General features: G+C 36.2%; 2 protein-coding genes and 1 non-coding gene across 3 annotated transcripts; all 3 read left to right on the top strand.

The window, feature by feature from the left end:
- The first annotated feature begins 11,963 nt into the window (after positions 1–11,963).
- Positions 11,964–16,870, top strand: LOC128234747 (steryl-sulfatase-like). Its single transcript, XM_052949215.1, has 5 exons — positions 11,964–12,441; positions 12,840–12,962; positions 13,677–14,360; positions 14,676–14,960; positions 15,839–16,870. The coding sequence occupies exons 1-5, from the start codon at positions 12,174–12,176 to the stop codon at positions 16,195–16,197; spliced, it is 1,719 nt and encodes a 572-aa protein (XP_052805175.1). The 5' UTR covers positions 11,964–12,173; the 3' UTR covers positions 16,198–16,870.
- Positions 16,871–17,077: 207 nt separating this feature from the next.
- On the top strand, positions 17,078–17,150 carry Trnaa-agc (transfer RNA alanine (anticodon AGC)). The gene has a single exon. It is a non-coding gene; the product is annotated as a tRNA-Ala (tRNA).
- Positions 17,151–18,983: 1,833 nt separating this feature from the next.
- On the top strand, positions 18,984–23,993 carry LOC128236478 (steryl-sulfatase-like). Its single transcript, XM_052951356.1, has 5 exons — positions 18,984–19,448; positions 19,846–19,968; positions 20,693–21,376; positions 22,019–22,303; positions 22,628–23,993. Exons 1-5 carry the CDS (start codon positions 19,157–19,159, stop codon positions 22,984–22,986), a joined length of 1,743 nt encoding a protein of 580 aa, XP_052807316.1. The 5' UTR covers positions 18,984–19,156; the 3' UTR covers positions 22,987–23,993.
- The last annotated feature ends 2,097 nt before the right edge of the window (positions 23,994–26,090 follow it).

The raw sequence follows: 26,090 nt of genomic DNA, 5'->3' as shown, positions 1-26,090 counted from the left end.
TTCAATGCTATCATAATATATTTTAGACAGGTCACATTCGTCTTTTCATATGCTGCTACAAATGAATATTTTTAGAAATAACCTAAGATTTATGGCATGAGCGTTCATCAGTACCTATTTTTCGTCCTTCACAAATTATATACTGTAAACAACGCGTGTATAATACAAAGAACAAAAGAAAGCGATTCAATGGGGAAACGAGTTTATTGATCGTGGTGAATTATCTCATTTTTTTGTATGATAAGTATTTTGACATGAATGCAGTTATCAAAACCATTTTTCGAGTCACACACGATACACATGTTATTAAATAATAAAATATATGTAATACCCCAACGTGTAAGGTTCGGGGCTTAGTTTGTTTGGCTGGCACTTATGGGATATTTAGACACCATGGTTACGTTAAGGTAAACACTGACTTACTATTAATATAGTGTCCACCCCGCCAGGATAACTATTAATACACATTTGTGGCGTGTAAGTCTGATATTGATCTTTTACTTCGGCCTTTTTCACGGGATTTAAGAAACACCCCGAGCACTTCGCACTCGATTAAACCCGTGAGAAATACATTTATCTTTACTTTCGAGTCATTGCTTTTTTAAATGCCGACAATGACTGTAGGACTGAGAAAATGTTTCGTTACGCTCTTAGCCATGATGCTACTTTTATCATTGAACTTTCCGGAAAAGATAAAAATTCAAATGGACTTAGCCAGTTTTAGTGATGGATTTGTTCGAAACGAAAGTGTTAGATATGAACAAATGAAAATGCTGAATATTAGTGGTGGAAAAGGAGGCAATGCTCGCGAATTAAAATTTCCAGGCGGACAAAAGGCCTTTCAGAAAACGTGGTCACAGAACGGTCAAGACATTGAGATAGATCGTCTACTGAAACAAAAGAGGAATGGTTTCTTTGTCGAATTAGGGGGATATGATGGAGAACTCATGTCTAATACTTTGTTCTTTGAAATGGAGCGAAATTGGACAGGTTTACTGATCGAGGCAAATCCATATCTTTACGAAAGGCTTGTAAAGAAGAACCGAGCATGTTACACTGTGAATTGTTGTATAAGTACTGATATGTCGAACATGACTTTCGTTCTAGCGGACGGTCTCACGAGCGCAGATAATCTCATGCCAGACACACATAGGGATGAAATCAAGAAACTAGGTCCCAAACGTGGCGGTGCTCACTTCGGCGAAAACGTTACAGTGACATGTCACTCTTTGCAAGACCTCCTTGGTGCTATAGGGGTGTGGCGGATTGATTTCTTCTCGCTGGACGTTGAGGCTGCGGAATTACACATTTTGAAATCTGTTGACTGGGATAAGGTGTATATAGATGTTTTCCTAATTGAAACAAACAAATCAGAGACTATTAGGAAAACGATTATTGAGTTTATGAAGAGTGTCAATTATAATCATGTTAGTAAACTGATGCACGATGACATTTTCAGAAAGCAAACCTAATGCATTGGTATTGCATATTCTTAAAGCTGCTCTCTAACAGATTGACCATTTTAACAACTTTTTATTTTTTGTCTTAGAAAGAGCAACCGTGCGTAAATATCTACCGAAACCAATATTAAAAGATTTCCGACAAAATATATGATCGCAGATTTTCATATTTTCGTTCGAAAAGTAATGTTTTATGGCTAACGGTTTAAGAAAAATGCATAAAACATCAATTTTTGAATTTAAATATAAAAATCTGCGATCTGATTTTTTGTGCGCCGACTTATATAACTGGTTACCATGGATTTTCGAAAAAAAAATTGCTCGTCTCAAGACAAAAAAATAAAAAAAGTTGTCAAAATGTTCAAACTGTGAAAGTGCAGCTTTAAATTGCTTTGCTGAAGAGGTAAATAACTCATTTGCATTTATATTTTCTGACAGTCAATGGAATGTTGTACATAAGTGTCCTTATTAAATAATAATTTAAAAGGGATTGGATATTATATTTAGTTTGAATGTGTTGTTATTAGTTATGTCTGCAAAGTTTTAGCATAAAAAAATGCGATGAAATAAAACTTAATATTTGTTAAACCAACATTGTGTTTTTGGTTGTCAATCCCCAAGAAACCCCTTTCATATGAGGCTGTTCACCAGGCCCCAATTCCTCGAAATTTCTTAAGTCCCTTATAACAGGATTAAGCTAATCTCACTATTTTTGTTGTTCTATAAATTGTTTCATATTAACTTCTTAAAGAATTTTTTGAAATTATGTAGGAATAACCTGTATGATTATCAGAATTAACCATTTTTCATTTATCAAAATACATTTTCAGTATGTATTTTGGCTAATTGAAATAAGCGACTTAAGCCTGTTAAGCTTAAGAAATTTCGAGAAGTTGGGGCCAGTTCGCTAAAACCCATGCAACTCAATCCTTAAATGGGTTAAGAGCCCATGTCGTGTTGCGATATGTATTTGGCTACACGTGTGGCTTGAACATAATCTCGAGTCTCTCCGGACTTACTGACTAAATCTGGTTGTGCAATCTTAAGTACACATTGCAATAATCAGTTCCATTATTATTTCGTAAAGTGTATATTCCACCAGGACTCGTAATAATTTCAGTTAGTAAAGGGCATATCCCAACAGAACTTAATATCATTTCGGTATGTAAAGGGCATATCCCACCAGGACTCGTAATCATTTCAGTCCGTAAAGGGCTTATCCCACCAGGACTCGTAATAATTTACGTCCGAAAAGGCATATCCCACCAGGACTCGTAATAATTTAGGTTCGTAAAGGGCATATCCGACCAAGACTCGTAATAATTTCAAATTTTAGTCCGTAAATGGCATATCCCACCAAGACTCGTAATCATTTCAGTCCATAAAGGGTATATCCCACCAGGACTCGTAATAATTTACTTTCGTAAAGGGCATATCCGACCAAGACTCGTAATAATTTCAAATTTCAGTCCGTAAAGGGCATATTCCACTAGGACTCGTAATCATTTCAGTCCGTAAAGGGTATATCCAACTAGGACTCGTAAACATTTCAGTCCGTAAAGCGCATATATCACCAGGACTCGTATAATCATTTCAGTCCGTAAAGGGCATATTCCACTAGGACTCGTAACCATTTCAGTCCGTAAAGGGCATATCCAACCAGGACTCGTAATACTTTAATTCCGTAAAAGACATATCCCATCAAGACTCGTAATAATTTACGTCCGTAAAGGGCATATCCCACCAGGACTCATAATACTTTAATTCCGTAAAAGGCATATCTCACAAGGACTGGTATTAATTTAAGTCCGTTAAGGGCATATCCCAGCAGGACTCATAATCATTTCAGTATGTAGAGGACATATCCCACCAGGACTCGTAATTATTTCAGTCCGTAAAGGGCATATCCCACCAGGACTCGTAATCATTCCAGTCCGTAAAGAGCATATTCCACCAGGACCCGTAATCATTCTATTCCGTAAAGGGAATATCCCACCAGGACTCGTAATGATTTACGTCCGTAAAGGGCATATCCCACAAGGTCCCGTCATAATTTACGTCCGTAAAGGGCATATCCACCAGGACTCGTAATAAATTACGTCCGTAAAGGTCATATCCCACCAGGACTCGTAATCATTTCAGTACGTAAAGGATAGAGGGCATATTCCACCAGGACTCGTACTCAATTCAGTCCGTAAAGGGCATATCCCACCAGGATTCATAATCATTTCAGTCCGTAAAGGGAATATTCCACCAGGACTCGCAATCATTTCAGTCCGTTAAGGGCATATTCCACCAGGACTCGTAAACATTTCAGTCAATAAAGGGCATATCCCACCAGGACTCGTAATCTTTTAAGTCCATGAAGGGCATATCCCACCAAGACTCTTAATAATTTACGTCCGTTAAAGGCATATCCCACCAGGACTCTTAATAATTTACGTCCGTTCAAGGCATATCCCACCAGGACTCGTAATAATTTACGTCCGTATAGGTCATATCTCACCAGACCTTAAAAATCCTTTCAGTCCGTAAAGGGCATATCCCACCAGGACTCGTAATCTTTTCAGTCTGTAAAGGGCATATCCGACCAGGAATCGTAATAATTTCAGTCCGTGAAGGGCATATCCAACCAGGTCTCGTAATAATTTACGTCCGTAAAGGGCATATCCCATCAAGACTCGTAATAATTTAAGTCCGTAAAGGGCATATCCAACCAGGTCTCGTAATAATTTACGTCCGTAAAGGGCATATCCCACCAGGACTCTTACTCAATTCAGTGTGTAAAGGGCATATCCCACCAGGATTCGTAATCATTTCAGTCAATAAAGGGCATATCCCACCAGGACTCGTCATCTTTTTAGTCCATGAAGGGCATATCCCACTAGGACTCTTAATAATTTACGTCCGTTCAAGGCATATCCCACCAGGACTCGTAATAATTTACGTCCGTAAAGGTCATATCTCACCAGACCTTAAAAATCCTTTCAGTCCGTAAAGGGCATATCCCACCAGGACTTGTAATAATTTCAGTACGTAAAGGGCATATCCCACCAGGACTCGTAATCTTTTCAGTCTGTAAAGGGCATATCCGACCAGGAATCGTAATCATTTCAGTACGTAAATGGCATATCCCACCAGGACTTGTAATCTTTTCAGTCTGTAAAGTGCATATCCAACCAAGACTCGTAATAATTTACGTCCGTAAAGGGCATATCCCACCAGGATTCGTAATACTTTAATTCCGTAAAAGGCATATCTCACAAGGACTGGTATTAATTTAAGTCCGTTAAGGGCATATCCCAGCAGGACTCATAATCATTTCAGTATGTAGAGGACATATCCCACCAGGACTCGTAATTATTTCAGTCCGTAAAGGGCATATCCCACCAGGACTCGTGATCATTCTAGTCCGTAAAGGGAATATCCCACCAGGACTCGTAATGATTTACGTCCGTAAAGGGCATATCCCACAAGGTCCCGTCATAATTTACGTCCGTAAAGGGCATATCCACCAGGACTCGTAATAAATTACGTCCGTAAAGGTCATATCCCACCAGGACTCGTAATCATTTCAGTACGTAAAGGATAGAGGGCATATTCCACCAGGACTCGTACTCAATTCAGTCCGTAAAGGGCATATCCCACCAGGATTCATAATCATTTCAGTCCGTAAAGGGAATATCCCACCAGGACTCGCAATCATTTCAGTCCGTTAAGGGCATATTCCACCAGGACTCGTATACATTTCAGTCAATAAAGGGCATATCCCACCAGGACTCGTAATCTTTTAAGTCCATGAAGGGCATATCCCACCAGGACTCTTAATAATTTACGTCCGTTAAAGGCATATCCCACCAGGACTCTTAATAATTTACGTCCGTTCAAGGCATATCCCACCAGGACTCGTAATAATTTACGTCCGTATAGGTCATATCTCACCAGACCTTAAAAATCCTTTCAGTCCGTAAAGGGCATATCCCACCAGGACTCGTAATCTTTTCAGTCTGTAAAGGGCATATCCGACCAGGAATCGTAATAATTTCAGTCCGTGAAGGGCATATCCAACCAGGTCTCGTAATAATTTACGTCCGTAAAGGGCATATCCCATCAAGACTCGTAATAATTTGAGTCCGTAAAGGGCATATCCAACCAGGTCTCGTAATAATTTACGTCCGTAAAGGGCATATCCCACCAGGACTCTTACTCAATTCAGTGTGTAAAGGGCATATCCCACCAGGATTCGTAATCATTTCAGTCAATAAAGGGCATATCCCACCAGGACTCGTCATCTTTTTAGTCCATGAAGGGCATATCCCACTAGGACTCTTAATAATTTACGTCCGTTCAAGGCATATCCCACCAGGACTCGTAATAATTTACGTCCGTAAAGGTCATATCTCACCAGACCTTAAAAATCCTTTCAGTCCGTAAAGGGCATATCCCACCAGGACTCGTAATAATTTCAGTACGTGAAGGGCATATCCCACCAGGACTCTTAATCTTTTCAGTCTGTAAAGGGCATATCCGACCAGGAATCGTAATCATTTCAGTACGTAAAGGGCATATCCCACCAGGACTTGTAATCTTTTCAGTCTGTAAAGGGCATATCCGACCAGGAATCGTAATCATTTTAGTCCGTGAAGGGCATATCCAACCAGGTCTCGTAATAACTTACGTCCGTAAAAGACATATCCCATCAAGACTCGTAATAATTTAAGTCCGTAAAGGGCATATCCAACCAGGTCTCGTAATAATTTACGTCCGAAAAGGGCATATCACACCAGAACTTGAAATCATTTCAGTCTGTAGAGGGCATATCCCACCAGGACTCGTAATAATTTTCGTCCGTAAAGGGCATATCCCACCAGAACTTGAAATCATTTCAGTCTGTAGAGGGCATTTCCCACCAGGACTCGTAGTTATTTTAGTCCATGAAGGGCATATCCCTCCAGTGGTTGTATTCAATATACAACTTAAGTTAATTTTATTGTCATACATCATTGACTTCATTCACTCTGTTGGTCAGTTATTAATAACAAGTAATCCGATTACCTACATCGTTCTTAGGTCCAATTAAGACCAATATTGAATACCAGTCCAGAACTTGAAATCATTTCAGTCCGTAAAGGTCTTATCTCACCAAGACTCGTAATCATTTCAGTCCGAAAGGGCATATCCCATCATTCTGTATTTTGTCAAACATATTGCTTTGTTGCCTTAACATCTCCATGGTCAGCCATGATGAATGACGGACCCTATTTCTCGAAAAATCTTAGAGTGACACTCTTATTCAAAATCAATATGACTTGTTTAACAAACATTATTTTTGAGTGATTAACCTTTAACTTCTTACAAAAGAAAATGCATTTATAGAATATATTACTGATAACAAGATTGTAACAGTGTTTTTACTAGCTTAAAGCGCACAAATATTAAATGATTGGTGAGTGCTAAAAGATTTAGTGAGTTCTACTTTCGTCTCATAAGATAGAAATACCGTGTTTCTGCACCTTTGTTTTAAATAAAACTCGCTATCTTTAATAAAAACCATTGTTTTCGACATCTATTTATCATTTTTGGTATATTTAAACGATTGTATTAATTGTGGTAAATCTTATTTGGGAGTAAGAGTGCATATTTAAGTATGTTGACTCTATAAAAATCTTAGTATAAATAGCGCTCTCAACTGAAACTTAAATGAGTATTATTTCCATGGTCAATTATGTTGGCTTATGGCCGCGGTGTTCCGATTGGTGGTAGAGTGCTCGCTAAGCATGTGAGAGGTACCGGGATCTACAAATATATTTTTGCTTAAAGTAAACCTGTTATTGTTTCATATTGTAATTGACAAGTGTTGAGAATAGAGGGTGGGGAATAAGCTCAAGTGGTTGAGCGCCGGCTTAGCATGAGATCGATACCTGGATTCTCAAGATATGGTTTTGCTTGAAATAAAACAAGGATTGATTAATATTGTATTCACAAGTGAATCATCATGAATAGGGAAATAGCTCAAGTGGTAGAGCGCTCGCTTAGCATGTGAGAGGTACCGGGATTGATACCCGGATTCTCCAGATATAGTTTTGCTAGAAATAAAACAAGGATTTATTTACTACTATATTGTTTTCACAAGTTTAGCGTAAAGAACGGGGAATTAGCTCAAGTGGTAGAGCGCTCGCTTAGCATGTGAGAAGTACCGGGATCGATACCCGGATTCTCCAAATGTTTTTGCTAGAAATAAGACGGTTATTGTTTGCTATTGCAATTGACAAGTGTATATAAAAAGGAAGAGGGATTAGCTCAAGTGGTAGAGCGCTCGCTTAGCATGTGAGAGGTACCCGGATTATCCAACTGTTGTTTTGCTGGAATTATAACAGTTATTGTTTCATAGTGTAAGTGACAAGTGTATGGAAATAAAAAGGGGATTTAGCTCAAGTGCTAGAGCTCTCGCTCAACATGTGAGAGGTACTGGGCTTGATACCCGCATTCATCAAGCATAATTTTGCTCGTTGTTTGAGATATTGAATATTAAATTGATAAAAGTTCAAGTTTGCGTTTTCTATTTTATTTCATTTATGCCAAACATAGAATATGTATTATCTTAACCTTGAGTAAAATAAACAAACCAAAACAGTGTAGGTATTCCAACAAGCAGAGTTTTTTTTGTGCCAAAGTCGTGCTTGTTTTTGACAGCACGTATCTATTGCACACAGTATTAAAGCGCATTAAGTTAATACTGCACTTGAAAAACATTAATAAAAGTTGTCATTAAATCAACACTGTGAATGCATTTGAACAAAAACACGCATATATTGTATAGCACAATATATTTGCGTAAGCAATTTCATTCCAAAGGTGAGTATATCAGATCAATATAATTGTCCACAAATGGAACATTACTCTCAATCGGCAATCAAACTTCACACTTGATCACAAAGATATGCTAGGCGTTAAAAGTAAAATCCCGAGTTTAAACTTCAGTCAAATTATAAAATGTAAAAAGCTTTGGAAAACTGTAGACACAAAATCCTTAAACAAGTATGAAGAAATCATGCTTTGTATGTTCAATTTCAACATATTCAGATCGACATGAAATTATAATGCACGTTTCTAAAAAATGTCCATAAATATTTTCGAACTTTGAATGTTTAAGCACACGTGTCAAATGGTATTCAGATAATCAAGGTGTTACCTCTATTGTTAAAAAAGGGTTAATAAAAAGGGATCTCCAGGATATAGCTATTAGTAAATTCAAAGTATGAAAAATTTAATCTGGTTTGAGTTAGAATGGATACCGAGATCCCAAAATGAAAGGGCAGACTACTTATCTAGAATAGTGGATTATGATGATTGGGGTATCTCGTTTGAAACTTTGGACATATTTACTCAGAGGTTTGGCACATAGAATGTAGACTGGTTTGCATCAGAACACAATGCTAAATTGCCAGTATTTTTCTCTTTTTCGTCGCAAGCTTTATTGATAAACAATTAACGTTACATGCTCAACTTTGTCAAATGCTTATTGTTAGTCAAGAAAAACAAAATCAGCCCACCATTGAGGTCTAATGGTTAACATATTTCTTTGTCCTATGCTTCGAATTTGCCAATGTATTTATTTTAGTAAATAAGCAGTCAGCTGTCATTTTCTGACCCACTTAGAGGTTATGTTATGTTGACCACTTAAAAATTAAAGGTTGTTAGTATGTTCTTACACAAAATAAATGGTTGTTCGACTGCGTTCTATCAAACCATTTATTTGTGTAAGTACACATTAACAACCGTTGACCTTTGTTTTATAAATACATACTTATAATCTTGAAATGTTATTTAATTATTTTGTTTTAGAAAAAAGCAACATATCTTATATTTACCTCTTAAATGATAACGGTCGAACATACAGAATAACTTCAATACCTAAAATTAAATTTTACTTCTGAACAAAAAGAAGTGAACCTACATATCATTATTAAATTTATGTTTGTTTGAAGCATCTCTCTTGAACTCTTGTCTCGTTTTTAATACGTTTAAAGATACACTATTACCCCAAAATAAGATTTACCACAAATTATACAATTGTATAGATATAGCATAAAGGATGAATAAATTTCGAAAACAATGATTCCTATGAAGGATTCCGAGTTTGAAAGAAATGTGCAGAAAACGCGGTATTGCTACCTTATAAGTCATAGAATGTCACTGTCAATCTTTTAGCGTTCACTAATCATTTAATATTTTTGGATTTTCAGCTATTAAATACACGGTTACACTCTTAATATCAGTAATTAATACTTTCCATTAATTCAATATTTAGTAAGTAGTAAAACGCGAAATGTATGTGTGTTATACATGTGTATGTATTGATTTTGAATAAGAATGTCACTTTAAGAAATATTGAACCATACGGCGTGCGTGTACGAATTTTAACAGTAAAGATATTTGCTTTTAAGGCGTACAGTATACATTGATGCATTTTTTTTATTTCAATGCTCGAATTGATCGAATAAAAAATTGCAAATGTTAAAGGTACAGAATAAAAAGAATATTAGCGATATTTCGGAGTTTTTTAACCGGTAATTTGGCAACGAAGTTATTAATAAAAAGAAAGGCTACTATTGTTTATAGGTACTAAAATTGATTGTGTTTTGATCATTTAAGTCAAATGAGTTAAACATAATAAAGCATGCATTTAAAATTAAATGTTTTATCAGCCTATAGTGTGGCCCTGCTTCTCAATTTTAAATTAGTTTTTTTTTTTTAATTACGTCTGAACACTTCTACTACAAGTATCAAACAACTCTGCCGGGGCAAGACATACGATAGAACAACGTAACGCTTAGAACCAGTAATTAAACATGTAAGTTTACACTCTATACCTACCGGCTATTTAAACTTGTCAAGTCTAATCTTTTGAACGGTCCGAGCTGGGTTTAACATCCCTGTGCAGTAGGGTTAAAATATGTGGCGTTATAACACTGCTTCTCTTTTTTAGGCTGTAGGCCGCTATGCATGCAGATTTTTAACCGTATCTCGGAAATCTTATCGGCAGATCGATATAACATTTATAACTTTTGGCGATAAATGCGCGCACGGGCGTATCAACCCCAGCGCGGTTAATTTACATTAACATTTACATCGAACATACCTAGTAAGCAAGCTGCTTAATACCTACGGACTGCGTTCTGCATGTTAATTTGCTTGCTTTAAATAGCATTGGAATGAGTTTTCAATCTATGTTTGCAGTTAATATAGTTCAAATAAGCTGCATTTTGCGTAATATAAGTCAATTGAAAATGAACGCGTACTGAATCAAATACATAACTATATTATATACCTGAGTTTTGACTTTGCTTCGGCCGAAGACCGGTAATAACTACATTGTTGTTAAGAATAGAATGTGGGTCATCGCATGTGTCGCAGTAAACCATTCTCTTGTGTAAGTGCATACTAACAACCTTTTAACCATTACCAAATGAATATTATTTTACTTTTACCATTCAAATCAAATCGCGTAAAGCGCGTAAAGCGTTGACAGGCTATCGACCTGCTACAATTTGTGTCATAGTCATGTAATGGCGAATGTAACGGAAAATATGTGAATATTTCTCGGTTTGTCTCAGTAATAATAGTCCAATATCTTGAGCGTGTAGCACAATGAATATGCATATTCAAAAACAACTGATATAAATCTGTTCATTTTGTCCACGTTGGGGGCTTTATAAAGATACATCTACATCACACATACAGGGAATACATAATATGTGGGTGACTCGATCGAGAGGTATTTGGCGTTGTACAAAGAAAGCCTTTAATTAAACATAAACCTCAATAATATATCCAATGCATTTTCTGGAGATTCATTTGGTTTAGTTGGCATAGCCTGGAAGTGAATTAAGTGCGCCTAAGTCAAGTTTGAAGTGTAGAGTAGATTTTACTAAAACTTCCTTAATACTTTATTAGTGACAGTGCATTGTTTATGAAATTAAAGCTCCAGATAAGGTTTTATATGATATTGAGAATTCCTCCTTACGATATAAGTAATTTTTTGTGTATTCCAAATTCCAAGTGACTTCATGATTGCATAGAGAATCAACATTCAACTCTAAAAAAATTCGCGAGCGCATTTTTGAACGAGCATATACCACCTTTAGATGTGTATGTTAATAATAATGTTTTAAAATTGTATGTATATACTAACAAAAACGTTGCAAGCCGAAAGTCATTCAACGCTTTAAGCGCTTTGATTAAGTTAGTTTAAAAAAATTGAACACTTCTTCTACAGACAACAAAATCCTTTGCCGGGACAGGACATGCGAGAGAACAACGTAACGCGCAGAATTAGTAATCATGCATTTAAGTTTACACTCTATACCTACCGGCTTTTTAAACTTGTCAAGTCTAATCTTCTGGATGGTCCCAGCTTTTAAACCAGGGTTTAATATCCCTGTACGGTAGGGTTAAATTATAGTATGATGCGATACGATATTTCTTAACTCAATATTACATATAGGTTATAATGTGGGATATGCTTACATGAAAATACTATTTGCATACGGTAGTCTGTCTTTCATTTTGAATTTAAACGCTCATGTTTCGGAACTAATAATGTGATAATGAAAAATACAGTAAAGAATAATAAATATTAGTCAGTAGACGGAACCACTCAAAGTGCTTATGCTTTAGGAAAATAATTAGCAAAACATATCGAGTGTGACAATGTCAAACAATATTGCGCAGAGAGTGCTTATTTTATGCATCCTTACACAATCGCTTAATGCTGAGCGAAAACCGAACATCGTTGTCTTTATAGCAGATGATTTAGGATACGCTGATCTCGGTTGCTATGGCAACACAACACTTAGGACCCCTAATATCGACAGTTTGGCGCGTGATGGCGTGCGTCTGACGCATCAAGTAGCAACAGCAAGCGTCTGTACACCAAGCAGAGCGGCGCTGCTCACTGGAAGGCATCAGATGAGGTCGGGTAAGTGGCAAGACTGATTTAAACGCGTTGTGATATGCACACCATGATCTAGTTAAAATATCCCACTTTCGGCGGAAGGGAATTTCTTTTTAAACAGACTGGATGGTACTGTTGGGTGACCCCATAATGCAGCCAAAAGATGCGGGCAGACCTTCCCTCTGAATGCTCCCATCGTATGTTGGCTAAATGTAGACTATTGTGTTCAAATGAAAAGAATCGTTATCTCTTTTGGTGATTAAGGCTTTTAATATTATAAACTAGCTTTTATCTATTTTTTAAAGATGTGGCGTCCAAAAGGAATATTCGACACTATTTGTTCAGGCGTCGAAAAGAACTATATCCCTGTTAAACGTTTTTTTGCACTAATATACATACATATTTAAACCAATTGTTTACAGGGTTGGCGCCGTCGACGAATATTCGAATCAATTTCTGGGTTGCGTCGCGAGGCGGGTTGCCGCCTTCAGAGATTACATTTGCAGAGCTTACCGAACAGGCTGGCTACAGAAATGCTCTTATAGGTATAGTCACATTTGTACACTGCTTTAACGCTTCCTTGCAAAAAATGTATTCGTCATCAATGACCTATGTAATCTTAATAACATAAAAGGTATATCTAGAAAATTATACATGTTCTAGTTAACTTGTGCAAACTTCCATGGCCGTCTGGACTACTGGATAGATGGATTTATATTTTTAGAGAGAGGATTATTGATTGCGCAGTGTAAGCTCGTACACTATTATAGGTTTTTCTATGGATTATAAAGATATATCAGTGAAACTAAAATAGTATTTCACTCTTTAAAACAGTGAAAATATGAATTTGATAGTGAACACTGGTTAGAACTTTTAGCTTCGCCACAAGTGAAATATAACTGTTGGTGCTTAGTCTGTGAAATGTATTACGATATTTTTCTGAAACAAACAATTATCCTTTCTATGTATATATCACCAAGTAAACACCAAGAGTCCGGGGGTGAAATACATTTTGATATTTCTTTGAAACGAACATACTTTTATTTTTTTAAGTATTCTTATGCCTAAACATTTTATTAGAAAAGACTGGTTTAAACTAAACATCATGAAAATTATTATGAACGTAGTAATATTTTTTAATGTTTGAAAAAGTGAAATATCTCTTTTATTTTAATGATAAATCAGTATTAATCACAAGAAAGCATATAATACAAATCAGATTTTTAAACTTGTTTAATGAAGTGTGAATTCTGCTTCAGGTAAATGGCATCTTGGCAATCACAGAGACCGTCCAGGAGATCACGCCCACCATCCCCTTTCTCAGGGCTTTCACTACTTTTATGGACTACTTGGGACCAACTTCGATGACTTCGCAAACGACGGCTCCAAAGTCGTCCTTAAGCAGAGGCCATACTTCAATATTCAAATATTGGCCTCGTGGCTGTCTATTGTGGCATGCCTGATTTATGCGTACAGAGCGAAATACATTGGCGTGTTTTTGTTCGCGGTGTTGGTCTTTTCTCTAACCGCCATCTGCTGGTATCCGTACTACATAATGAATAACCTATATTTTCTTAACAGCATGCTTCATAGAAACCATGACATTGTAGAACAACCCGCAGAGCTGGTCGGTCTTAGCAAACGACTCGTGCACGAGGGGTTGGAGTTCATCACGAATTCCACCGGCGCTGACTCGCCGTTCTTGCTCGTGATGTCATTTGTGCACGTGCACACGGTATTGCGCGTGTCGCGTGACTGGGATGGCTCATCAGCGCACGGGATTTTCGGGGACGCCGTACAGGAAATGGACTGGTCCGTTGGGCAGATACTAGATGCTTTGGACTCGTCCGGTCAACGGGATAATACACTCGTATACTTTACCTCCGACCATGGGGCTCATAAAGAGCTTGGTGTCCATGGCGGATGTAATGGCGTATTTAAAGGTAAACTTTGAACACTCAGTTCGCTCTATATTTCTAAATATTTTCCTCTTAAATTTAAAAGTTTCGCTGAAAGGCATCGTCGGATACACAATTCTGACTCCATAAGCTGATTTTGGTGGACTTAAATCCTTAAAATTGTCAAAAGAAGCATTTTTCAGTATATCAGGGTAAAATAACCGTAGAACACACCAGAATATATAAATTCAGACAAACATGTCGATGTTAATCTTAAAGTTGAATCTTCTTGCATTTACCCAAAATTATGATCACAAAACAATAATGAGAACCCATTTTAGAATAGTATATTGTTTGTAGGTGGAAAGGCGCATGGAGCACCGGAAGGCGGCATAAGAGTACCGGGGATCTTCCGATGGCCGGCCGTACTTCCGGCCGGGCGGACGGTTGATGCACCGGTGTCCCTGATGGACTTGTTTCCCCTGGTAGCTAAGGCTGCTGGAATAGCCCTCCCTGATGACCGTGTCATTGATGGACATGATATACTTCCGCTATTAAAGGGAGAGAGTGACGTCACACCCCACGAGTTTATGTTCCATTATTGTGGGTCGATACTTGCTGCTGTCAGATATATACCTAAAACAGGTAGTTATAGCGTCCTATATCAATTCCAAATAAATACACGCCTCGGGCTTTAAATTATATTAATCTATTGTCAATGACCGTTGATTAACGATGCACGTTATATAACACCCTAACAACTTTGTTTAGTTGTCGTTTCGTTCAGCAACATCAAATTCGCACGACTTATTATAGCCACAGGGGTCAAGCCTGTGGTATTTATAAAGCTTCTTAGTTAATGTTTTTCACTTATTGAAAAATTGCTTTTCTTTCATACCTTTCTATGAAATATGGAGTTTAATCAGTGAAATAAAAACAGTGAAAATATCAATTTGAAATTTTCACTGCAATTGAGGAGTGAAAATTTAAAATCATTTGTTGATATTGATCCTTAATCAAAACTAAACGCGTTAATTTTAAACCAGAAAATGAATTTGAAAATTAAGAAAGGATGCATCAGATGAAATAAAGAAAGATTAACTTACCGTTTATTTTAAAGATGGTTTTCCTCTTTTTCAAACGTTTTTTTACTGTGAAGCTGAGTGTTCGTTCTTTTGATTTTATACACAACAAATAACAGAGGAAAACACAACTGCTCGAAATTAATACGATGTTATATCATCGTTCAAATATCTTTTTGAAATGAATGTCGTTGTAATAAGTAACAAGAACTTCCCGTAAAATTCCTACAACAATAAATATATTATTTGACTTTTTTTTCCACCCATGCCTCAAATTGGCAACCACCTAGCGTGGTCTTCACTCCTCGCCTGGAAAACGACCTGTCTTCAAGCGACTCAGACTGGTCTCTGACAGTAAGGGATGCCTGCATGTCTATGCATCATACTGCTTACGTTAAAACTAAAAACAATGTATATGTAAGTATTTGTTCCATGCTTCAGGTGGGCGTGTCTGGAAACAAGTGAGCCACGTGCCGAACTATTTTCCAGGGACCGATGTCTGTCGATTTGGGTGCCGGTGTGATGACCTTATTCTCCAAGATCCGCCCCTTATTTACGACGTCATATCCGACCCATCGGAATCACACCCCATTGACTCCCTTTCTAAGGAATATGCCGATATAAGTAAAAAAGTCGAGGCCGCAGTTAAAATTCATAAGGCTTCGTTAGAACCTGTAGAAAGCATGTTCTCTTATACAAATGTATTATGGAGATACCCTTACCAAGAGTGTTGTAATGGAACATTTCCGTTTAATTGCCAATGTTCTGATAGTAAATATCCAAGTGAGTTTTATATATGACATGTCCATACTTTTTCCATTTAATTGCTAATATTCAGATTGTAAATTTCCAAATGAGTTTTATGGAGGACATGTCCATACTATTTCCGTTTAAATGCCAATGCTCAAAGAGTAAATATTCAAGTAAGTTTTATGTATGACATGACTACACTATTTCCATTTTAATGCCAATTTTCAGATAGCAAATATCCAAATGAGCTGCACGTATGACATTTCTATACTATTTCCTTTTGATAAAAAACATACAAATGAATTTTATGTATGACATAACTATACTATTTCCTTTTGATAAGCATAAAAATAAGTTGTATGTATGATATGTATGTATGATATTACTATACTATTTTCTTTTGATAGAAAACATACAAATGAGTTTTATGCATGACATTACTATACTATTTCCTTTTGATAGAAAACATACAAATGAGTTTTATGTATGACATTGCTATACTATTTCCTTTTAATACGGAACATATTAATGAGTTTTATGTATGACATTACTATTTCCGTGTAAGTGGCAATTTTCAGATTATAAATATCAATAAAGTTTATGTATGACATTACTATATAATTTTCTTTTAAATGTCAATATTCAGATTGTATATATTCAAATGAACTATATGTTTGACTTTTTTATATTTGTAAATATCAATAAAGTTTATGTATGACATTACTATATAATTTTCTTTTAAATGTCAATATTCAGATTGTATATATTCAAATGAACTGTATGTTTGACTTTTTTATACTATTTCTGTTGACAAGGAAACTATACAAATAAGTTAAATATATGACATTGCTATACTAATTCCTTTTAAACTGCTCGAAATAAAGCCGTTAATGTTTCATATTGTAATGGACAAGTACATATTAATAACAAGGGGAATTAGCTCAAGTGGTAGAGCGCTCGCTTAGCATGTGAGAGGTACCGGGATCGATACCCGGATTCTCCATATCTGCTTTTGCTACAAATAAAACATGTATTGATTAATAAGGTATTGACAAGCGTTGTTAAAATAGAGGGGAATTAGCTCAAGTTGAAGAGCACTCACTTAGTATGTAAGAGGTACCTTGTTGGATACATAGATTCTCCAAATGTGTTTTCGCTTGAAATAAACCTATATATATAGGTTAATACTGGATTGTGATAAGGTATTTACGGGTGCCTCTCTGCAATTTAATATCATTGCTTCATTTTTTCACAAATAAAGTCTAAAAATATATTTGAAAAACGTCTAGAAAGGCTAGAATAGTGTGCCCTTTCAATACTCTTCTTTCCTGAAGACAGGGTAGGAACATTAAATGCAACAAGATTATGCTTTTCATAGGGTTTGTTGATTTAATCAAGGTATACCATCGAAATATGCGATTTTGTTTGGCACAAATGTTTCATGACTCAAAGTTTTCTAGTCGGTCCGGCGAATTCGTTCAAACTGGAATCGACGATATACTGTAATAATCATTTTGCTCTTTACCACCCCCATTTCTAAACAATAACTTTACATGCTAAACTTTGTCAAATGCCTTTTGTAAGTCAAGGTAAGCGTAATCAATCCTCTACTTAGGTCTAGCGGTTTCCAGCGATACTTTAAATTTTCAATACATTTACATCAGTAAATCAGTAGTCAGCCGTTATTGATTTTAAACTGGTGAGCTGGTAGAGATATCCACTGTCTGACCCACTTAGTAGACCGCTAAAATGTCGTGCCTCATCAAACCATTCATTTTTATACGTACATAGAACAACCTTTAACCACTACTGAATAATTTTGTTTCAGCAAAAACAATACAGCTTAAATAATGAAGGTTGAGCATAGAGTATAACTTTATTGCATACAGTTACATTTTACTTAAGAACGAAACGAAGTCTACCTTCATATCACAATCAGTTTAATGCTTGTCTTAAGCATGAACTCTTGTTATATTCGGGGTATATTAAAAGCTGCACTCTCACAGATTTGCCATTTTACAACTTTTTTTTATTTTTTGTCTTGGAAAGAGCAAATTTTTGCGTAACTATCTGCAAACCAATGATATAAGATAGCTGACAAAAGATCAGATCACAGATTTTAATATTACCGTTCGAAAATTAATGTTTTATGTCTTAAACCGTTACTAACGGTTTAAGAAAAATGCATAAAACATCAATTTTTGAACTTAAATATAAAAATCTGCGATCTTATTTGTTGTCAGCAGACTGATATAACTCGTTTCCATGGATTTTCGCAAAAATGGGCTCGTTCCAAGACAAAAAATTAAAAAGTTGCCAAAACGTTCAATCTGTGAGAGTGCAGCTTTAAGAAATATTGAAGTATACGTCAAGGCGCACAATATAGGTCGTTACATTTCTTTTTATTTCAGTTCATTATCACATTTCACTCATTTGACTTAAATGATCAAATATGCATATGTAAAAAGAACAGATAAAATATAAGCGATGTTTGACCGCTTTTAATTGGGGAAATTTATGACCACGTAGCTATTATTTAAAACACACTATAATGTATGCTTATAATTTTTATCCGTACCTAAATCATATGCTGTTTTTATTATTTAAGTCAAGTGATAAAGCGAAATATATATATTCGCATCAACCTATATTGTGCCCTATAACCCTGCTTGTCACTAATCAATTAGTTAATGAACCTACGTAAATATTTAAGTTTACACTCTATACCTACCGGCTTTTTAAACTTGTCAAGTTCAATCTTCAGGACGGTCCCAGCTTTTAAACCTGGGTTTTACATCCCTGTACAGTAGGTTTAAAAGCTGGTATGAAACGATACGTTATTTCTGAACTCACTCTTACCTATAAGTTATAATGTAGGAAATACTGTTCGCTTACGATAGCCTGTCTTTCATTTTGGATAAAAAGGATCATGCTACGGAAAAAATAAGTTTTAGTCAGTAGAAATTGTGACTGTTTATGTTCTAGAAAATATTTAAGTATTAAAATAACATGTTTAACATATCGAATATGCCAATGTTCAACAATATTGCGCGGGGTGTGCTTATTTTATGCATCTTCAAACAAGCGCTTAGTGCTGAGCGAAAACCGAACATCGTTGTCTTTATTGCGGATGATTTAGGATACGCTGATCTCGGTTGTTATGGCAACAACACACTTAAGACGCCGCATATTGACAGTTTGGCGCGTGATGGTGTGCGTCTGACGCACCATGTTGCAACAGCAAGCGTCTGTACACCAAGCAGAGCGGCGCTGCTCACCGGAAGGCACCAGATGAGGTCGGGTAAGTGGCAAGACTGATTTAAAAGCGTTGTGATATGCACACCATGATCGAGTTAAAGTATCCCACTTTCGGCGGAAGGGAATTTCTTTTTAAACAGACTGGATGGTACCGTTGGGTGACCCCATAATGCAGCCAACAGATGCGGGCAGACCTTCCCTCTGAGTGCTCCCATCGTATGTTGGCTAAATGTAGACTATTGTGTTCAAATGAAAAGAATCGTTATCTCTTTTGGTGGTTAAGGCTTTTAATATTATAAACTAGCTTTTATCTATTTTTTAAAGATGTGGCGTCCAAAAGGAATATTCGACACTATTTGTTCAGGCGTCGAAAAGAACTATATCCCTGTTAAACGTTTTTTGCACTAATATACATACATATTTAAACCAATTGTTTACAGGGTTGGCGCCGTCGACGAATATTCGAATCAATTTCTGGGTTGGGTCGCGAGGCGGGTTGCCGCCTTCAGAGATTACATTTGCAGAGCTTACCGAACAGGCTGGATACAGAAATGCTCTTATAGGTATAGTCACATTTGTACACTGCTTTAACGCTTCCTTGCAAAAAATGTATTCGTCATCAACGACCTATGTAATCTTAATAACATAAAAGGTATATCTAGAAAATTATACATGTTCTAGTTAACTTGTGCAAACTTCCATGGCCGTCTGGACTACTGGATAGATGGATTTATATTTTTAGAGAGAGGATTATTAATTGCTCAGTGTAAGCTCGTACACTATTATAGGTTTTTCGATGGATTATAAAGATATATCAGTGAAACTAAAATAGTATTTCACTCTTTAAAACAGTGAAAATATGAATTTGATAGTGAACACTGATTAGAACTTTTAGCTTCGCCACACGTGAAATATAACTGTTGGTGCTTAGTCTGTGAAATGTATTACGATATTTTACTGAAACAAACAATTATCCTTTCTATGTATATATCACCAAGTAAACACCAAGAGTCCGGGGGTGAAATACATTTTGATATTTCTTTGAAACGAACATACTTTTATTTTTTTAAGTATTCTTATGCCTAAACATTTTATTAGAAAAGACTGGCTTAAACTAAACATAGTGAAAATTATTAAGATTGTAGTTATATTTTTCAATGTTGAAAAAACGAAATATCTCTTTTATTTTCATGATAAATCAGCATTAAATCAAAAGAAAGTATAATTTATTTTATAATACAAATCAGATTTTTAAACTTGTTTAATGAAGAGTTAATTCTGCTTCAGGTAAATGGCATCTTGGCAATCACAGAGACCGTCCAGGAGACCACGCCCACCATCCCCTTTCTCAGGGCTTTCACTACTTTTATGGACTACTTGGGACCAACTTCGATGACTTCGCAAACGACGGCTCCAAAGTCGTCCTTAAGCAGAGGCCATACTTCAATATTCAAATATTGGCCTCGTGGCTGTCTATTGTGGCATGCCTGATTTATGCGTACAGAGCGAAATACATTGGCGTGTTTTTGTTCGCGGTGTTGGTCTTTTCTCTAACCGCCATCTGCTGGTATCTGTACTACATAATGAATAACCTATATTTTCTTAACAGCATGCTTCATAGAAACCATGACATTGTAGAACAACCCGCAGAGCTGGTCGGTCTTAGCAAACGACTCGTGCACGAGGGGTTGGAGTTCATCACGAATTCCTCCGGCGCTGACTCGCCGTTCTTGCTCGTGATGTCATTTGTGCACGTGCACACGGTATTGCGCGTGTCGCGTGACTGGGATGGCTCATCAGCGCACGGGATTTTCGGTGACGCCGTACAAGAAATGGACTGGTCCGTTGGGCAGATACTAGATGCTTTGGACTCGTCCGGTCAACGGGATAATACACTCGTATACTTTACCTCCGACCATGGGGCTCATAAAGAGCTTGGTGTCCATGGCGGATGTAATGGCGTATTTAAAGGTAAACTTGGAACCCGGATGTATTTTTATATTAATATGAAAATTTGTTTGTTTCTTCAAATTTTATAAGTAACATTTAATGGCATTGTCGGGTACTCCATTGGCGGTTTTTAGCGGGTTTTGGGCTCAGTCGCCCCGCCCTATAAAATGCACAAAGGAAACATTTACTTTGTCAATATTAGAAAAAAATATCCATAGAATAGACCAATAGCATTCGATTTAGTTGGAGTGGGCGTCCGTCTAAAGTTACGACCCGTACTCTCTAACGCAAAATCATGTAAGCGCAACTGAAACCCATCCCGGTATCCACAATGCGTGACGAGTGGGTAACGTTGGGAGTAATTTTTGGTTTAAATGTTGGTGAACAGACGCATGTATGTATCCGTCGATGGGTTTAGTCTTATGAATAAAATGAACTTTGAGATCAGACGATGAGTGGAGTTTAATAACGGTATAAACCGCAAGAGGAATGGGACGCACGTGAATGCGGTTTAACGAAAGTGGATGCACCTTGATCTCAGAAGAAGATTGAATAGTAATTGTCGGAAGTGATATGCCATAAGTGAACCCTATACATTATCGTTATGTTTAAGCCTACATTACGATCTTAATAACGCTATGAGCTATAGAATATTGTTTGTAGGTGGAAAGTCGCATGGAGCACCGGAAGGCGGTATAAGAGTACCGGGGATCTTCCGATGGCCGGCCGTACTTCCGGCTGGGCGGACGGTTGATGCACCGGTGTCCCTGATGGACTTGTTTCCCCTAGTAGCTAAGGCAGCTGGAATATCCCTTCCCGATGACCGTGCCATTGACGGACGTGATGTTCTACCGCTATTGAAGGGAGATACTGACGTCACACCCCACGAGTTTATGTTCCATTATTGTGGGTCGATACTTGCTGCTGTCAGATATATACCTAAAACAGGTAAATATGAAATCCTTTATCAACTCCAATTAAACACAAATGTCGGGCTTTAAATATATTATTTTTTATTGATTATCGATTAACAATGTATACGTATTAAAAGCTCTAACAACCTCGTTTCGATGTCCTTTCATTCAGCAACAACTGAATATTCGAAGAATTTCACTATGAAAGCTGAAAAACTCAACCAAAAAGCTTTATGAACACAGGCCCTGGACTATTTCTGTTCTTCAAACTTCAGGTCCGAGGAATATTCCCATATTATCTCTGTAATATTTGTTTCGACATGATTTTTGTTTATACGTATTTGTACCGTTGCTTCAGGTGGGCGTGTCTGGAAACAAGTGAGCCACATGCCGAACTATTTACCAGGGACCGATGTCTGTAAATTTGGGTGTCGGTGTAGTGACCTGATTCTCCAAGATCCGCCCCTTATTTATGAAGTCATATCCGACCCATCGGAGTCACACCCGATTGACTCTCAGTCTGTTGAATATGCCGATATAAGTAAAAAAGTTGAGGCCGCAATTAAAGTACATGAGGCTTCGTTAGAACCCGTTGAAAGCATGTTTTCTTATACAAATGTATTATGGAGATACACTTACCAAGAGTGTTGTAATGGAACATTTCCGTTTTATTGCCAATGTTCAGATAGTAAATATTCAAATAAATTTTATGTATGACATTTCCATACTATTTCCGTTTAAATGCTAATGTTCAGATTGTAAATATTCAAATAAATTTTATGTATGACATTTCCATACTATTTCCGTTTAAATGCCAATGTTTGACATTTCCATATTATTTATGTGAATATAGAAACAAGACAAATGAGTTGTATGTATGACATGCTATTATTTATGTCTAAATGTCATTGTTCAGATAGAAAATATTCAAATGAGTTTTATTTATGACATAACATTGCTATTTCCATATAAATACCAATGTTCATATAGTAAATATTCAAATGAGTTTTATGGATGACATAACTATTCTATTTTCGTTTAAATGTCAATGTTCAGATAGGTAATATCCAAATGAGTTTTATGTATGACATTACTATACTATTTTCGTTTAGATCGTAAACATTCAAAGAGTTTTATGTATGACACAACCAGATCATTTCCGTTTATATATATACCATGTATGTATGACATGATTATTATTTGTCTGTTTTAATGTAATTGTTCAGAGAGTAAACATACAAAATAGTTGCATGTATGATATGATTTTAACGGTCTGAATACTTCTATTACAAATAACAAACACATTTGCCGGGGCAGGACATGCGATTTATTTCTTGAAAGAATGTGAGCAGTTCACTAGCTTAGCGCATACAACATCGTTACAACAATATACAACATCTAGGCAAATCGATTTCTACGAAAATTTGCTTTTAGTTTTAGCATTCTGTTAAACTACAAACTATATGCAAAGATACTATGGGTCAGATTAAAAACCAGACATAAACTTCGCCCCAACAATAGACTATACAATTCTCTGGAAAACTGTTCCCACAATATCTTAAGGCATGCCATATAATTATACTTTTTTACAAACCACATACAATTTGCGAATATAATTGTGTCATGCTTTAAGACAACATTGCATTATCGGTACATTTCTTTTACAAAATCTATCTTATATTGTAAAATAACATGACCTGAATTTGATTGCATGGAAAGTTGACCTGTCGGGCGTAAAACTAATAGCCACGAGCATTATACCGCCGTTGCATGAAAAGTTGACCTGTCGAGCGAAAAACTAATCGCCACGAGCATTATCCCGCCTATACCGCCAACCAATAGCCATTGATCACCTGACTTTTACTACCGATTTAACCGCGCACGAATATTTGTGCTCCAAAATGTTAAGACAAAAGTTCTGCGCTATACTACGTAATGCACAGAACTTGTAGTGTTCGTTTAAATGTCATTGCTCATATAGTTTATATTCACATGAGTTTTATGAATGACATAACTTCACTATTTCTGTTTAAATGTCAATGTGCAGATAGTAAACATTCATAAAAGTTTTATTTATAACGTAACTTTTAAATTTCCGTTTAAATACCAAAGTTCATATTGTAAATATTGAAATGAGTTTAATGTATGACATTACTATACATTTTCCGTTAAAATACCACTTTTAAGATAGTAAATATTTAAATCAGTTGTATGTATGACATGACAATATATTTTCTGTAAACATTTCAATGTTTAAATAATAGATATACACATTACTTTTATGGATGACATGAATTTACAATTTCCGTTTAATGTTAATGTTTAGATAGTAAATATTCAAGTGATTTCAAGGGGTTGATCTTTTCCCGCGATATTGTGACGTCATTTGATATCGTAGGATATAGTAGGGTCGTTCCATTTACAGAATATGTAAGAAAGAATTACTAATGGTTTCTTAAATGAAATGAAGTATTGTTTTAACAATTCTTGAATGAAATACTGAACTATTGGTGTAAATATAAGTAACGAATTGCGGGGTTGATGTCATTATCGGGGATATGAACGCAATTTGGCTAGTCAAAGTACGCGTGGAGTCCGAATGACTCCACACACTTAGACCAGCCCAATTGCTTTCATACCCCGATAATGACATCAGCCCCGCAAATCGTTCCATAATAAATACCCAAGTTGTATATTTGCTGTTATTTAACAGTGTATGACGTTGGTGTCACTTACCTTGTATAATTGTTTATGTACGTACAGATGAAGGCGTTACGCCGAAACGTTTTTTTTGAATTTTTTAAAAACCCATAACGTTTAAAAAACAGTTTCATATATGACATACTAAGCTCCCTGTAAATTTAAGATGTGAAATAAAACACGTTCTATTAATAAATGAACGTTTGTCCATACGAATATTGTTGAATCGAGTTTGTTATTACTTGTATCTATTGAAAATGGACCTGAATTGAAATAATTGGCAAATAACGTTTGCAAAGCATGTTGACAATATTCAACCAATACAGCAACAATTGAATTGAAATATTTACTCCGAAGTAAAAGCATTATTTTACGTCGTTAATTATGGAACAAAATAGTCAAAAGGTGTTATCAAAAAATTTAAAACATTTTTATTATTTTTTAGCTATATAAATAATGACATTTTGTCTGTCAAAGGTTCAACGATAAATTACGTTGATATCAATGTGAACCAACAGGTGTCGACAGTTCAAGTACATTTCAAATATTGACATTTCTGGACATCACTATAATAATTGTTTTAATTGGACATCTCTATAATAGTTTTAATTGATATATTTAAGGCCACCATTCATTGGGATTTGTTTCGCGGATTTGCGGACACTACCAACTCCAAACTGCCATCAAAGTTTTCTTCGGATACTTCTTTTGAAACCGCTTAAATTGCACTACATTGTTATATGCTATGTTGTCTCTTCCGTAACAACCATAGGACCCCATTGGAAATAAATCAAAAGTACAATTTTATGGGTTATTCTGTATTTAATGACGCATATACTGCAATTTTGAACTGGAATATATCAATGAAACAAACAATTAAACTATAGTGGCCTAACAACTCAGGTACGAGTGGAACATTAATCTAAACCGATCACATACCGCTCGTTTCACTTGAGACAAAGGCATTCTCAAAAAATGAATTTTAAAGCGCTAATTCTCTTTCTCATTTATATTACATTTCTTACGTTAGACATTAGTTTTTCTAAAACATTCACAGAGTTCCATATGCAAAGTTCTTTGGACTCCGGTCAAATTCACCAGATCCGATATTATAGACGTGT

The sequence above is a fragment of the Mya arenaria genome, chromosome 1 (assembly GCF_026914265.1).
Source record: "Mya arenaria isolate MELC-2E11 chromosome 1, ASM2691426v1".
NCBI classification, from domain to species: Eukaryota; Metazoa; Mollusca; class Bivalvia; order Myida; family Myidae; genus Mya; species Mya arenaria.
This window is presented reverse-complemented; position numbering and strand designations above follow the sequence as displayed.

Coding starts and splice junctions, on each gene's coding strand:
- LOC128234747 (XM_052949215.1), top strand. CDS start 12,174: ATGTCAAACAATATTGCGCAGAGAGTGCTTATTTTATGCATCCTTACA. Junction 12,442..12,839: donor AAGGCATCAGATGAGGTCGG/GTAAGTGGCAAG, acceptor AATTGTTTACAG/GGTTGGCGCCGTCGACGAAT. Junction 14,961..15,838: donor CAGATATATACCTAAAACAG/GTAGTTATAGCG, acceptor TCCATGCTTCAG/GTGGGCGTGTCTGGAAACAA.
- LOC128236478 (XM_052951356.1), top strand. CDS start 19,157: ATGTTTAACATATCGAATATGCCAATGTTCAACAATATTGCGCGGGGT. Junction 19,449..19,845: donor AAGGCACCAGATGAGGTCGG/GTAAGTGGCAAG, acceptor AATTGTTTACAG/GGTTGGCGCCGTCGACGAAT. Junction 19,969..20,692: donor ATACAGAAATGCTCTTATAG/GTATAGTCACAT, acceptor ATTCTGCTTCAG/GTAAATGGCATCTTGGCAAT.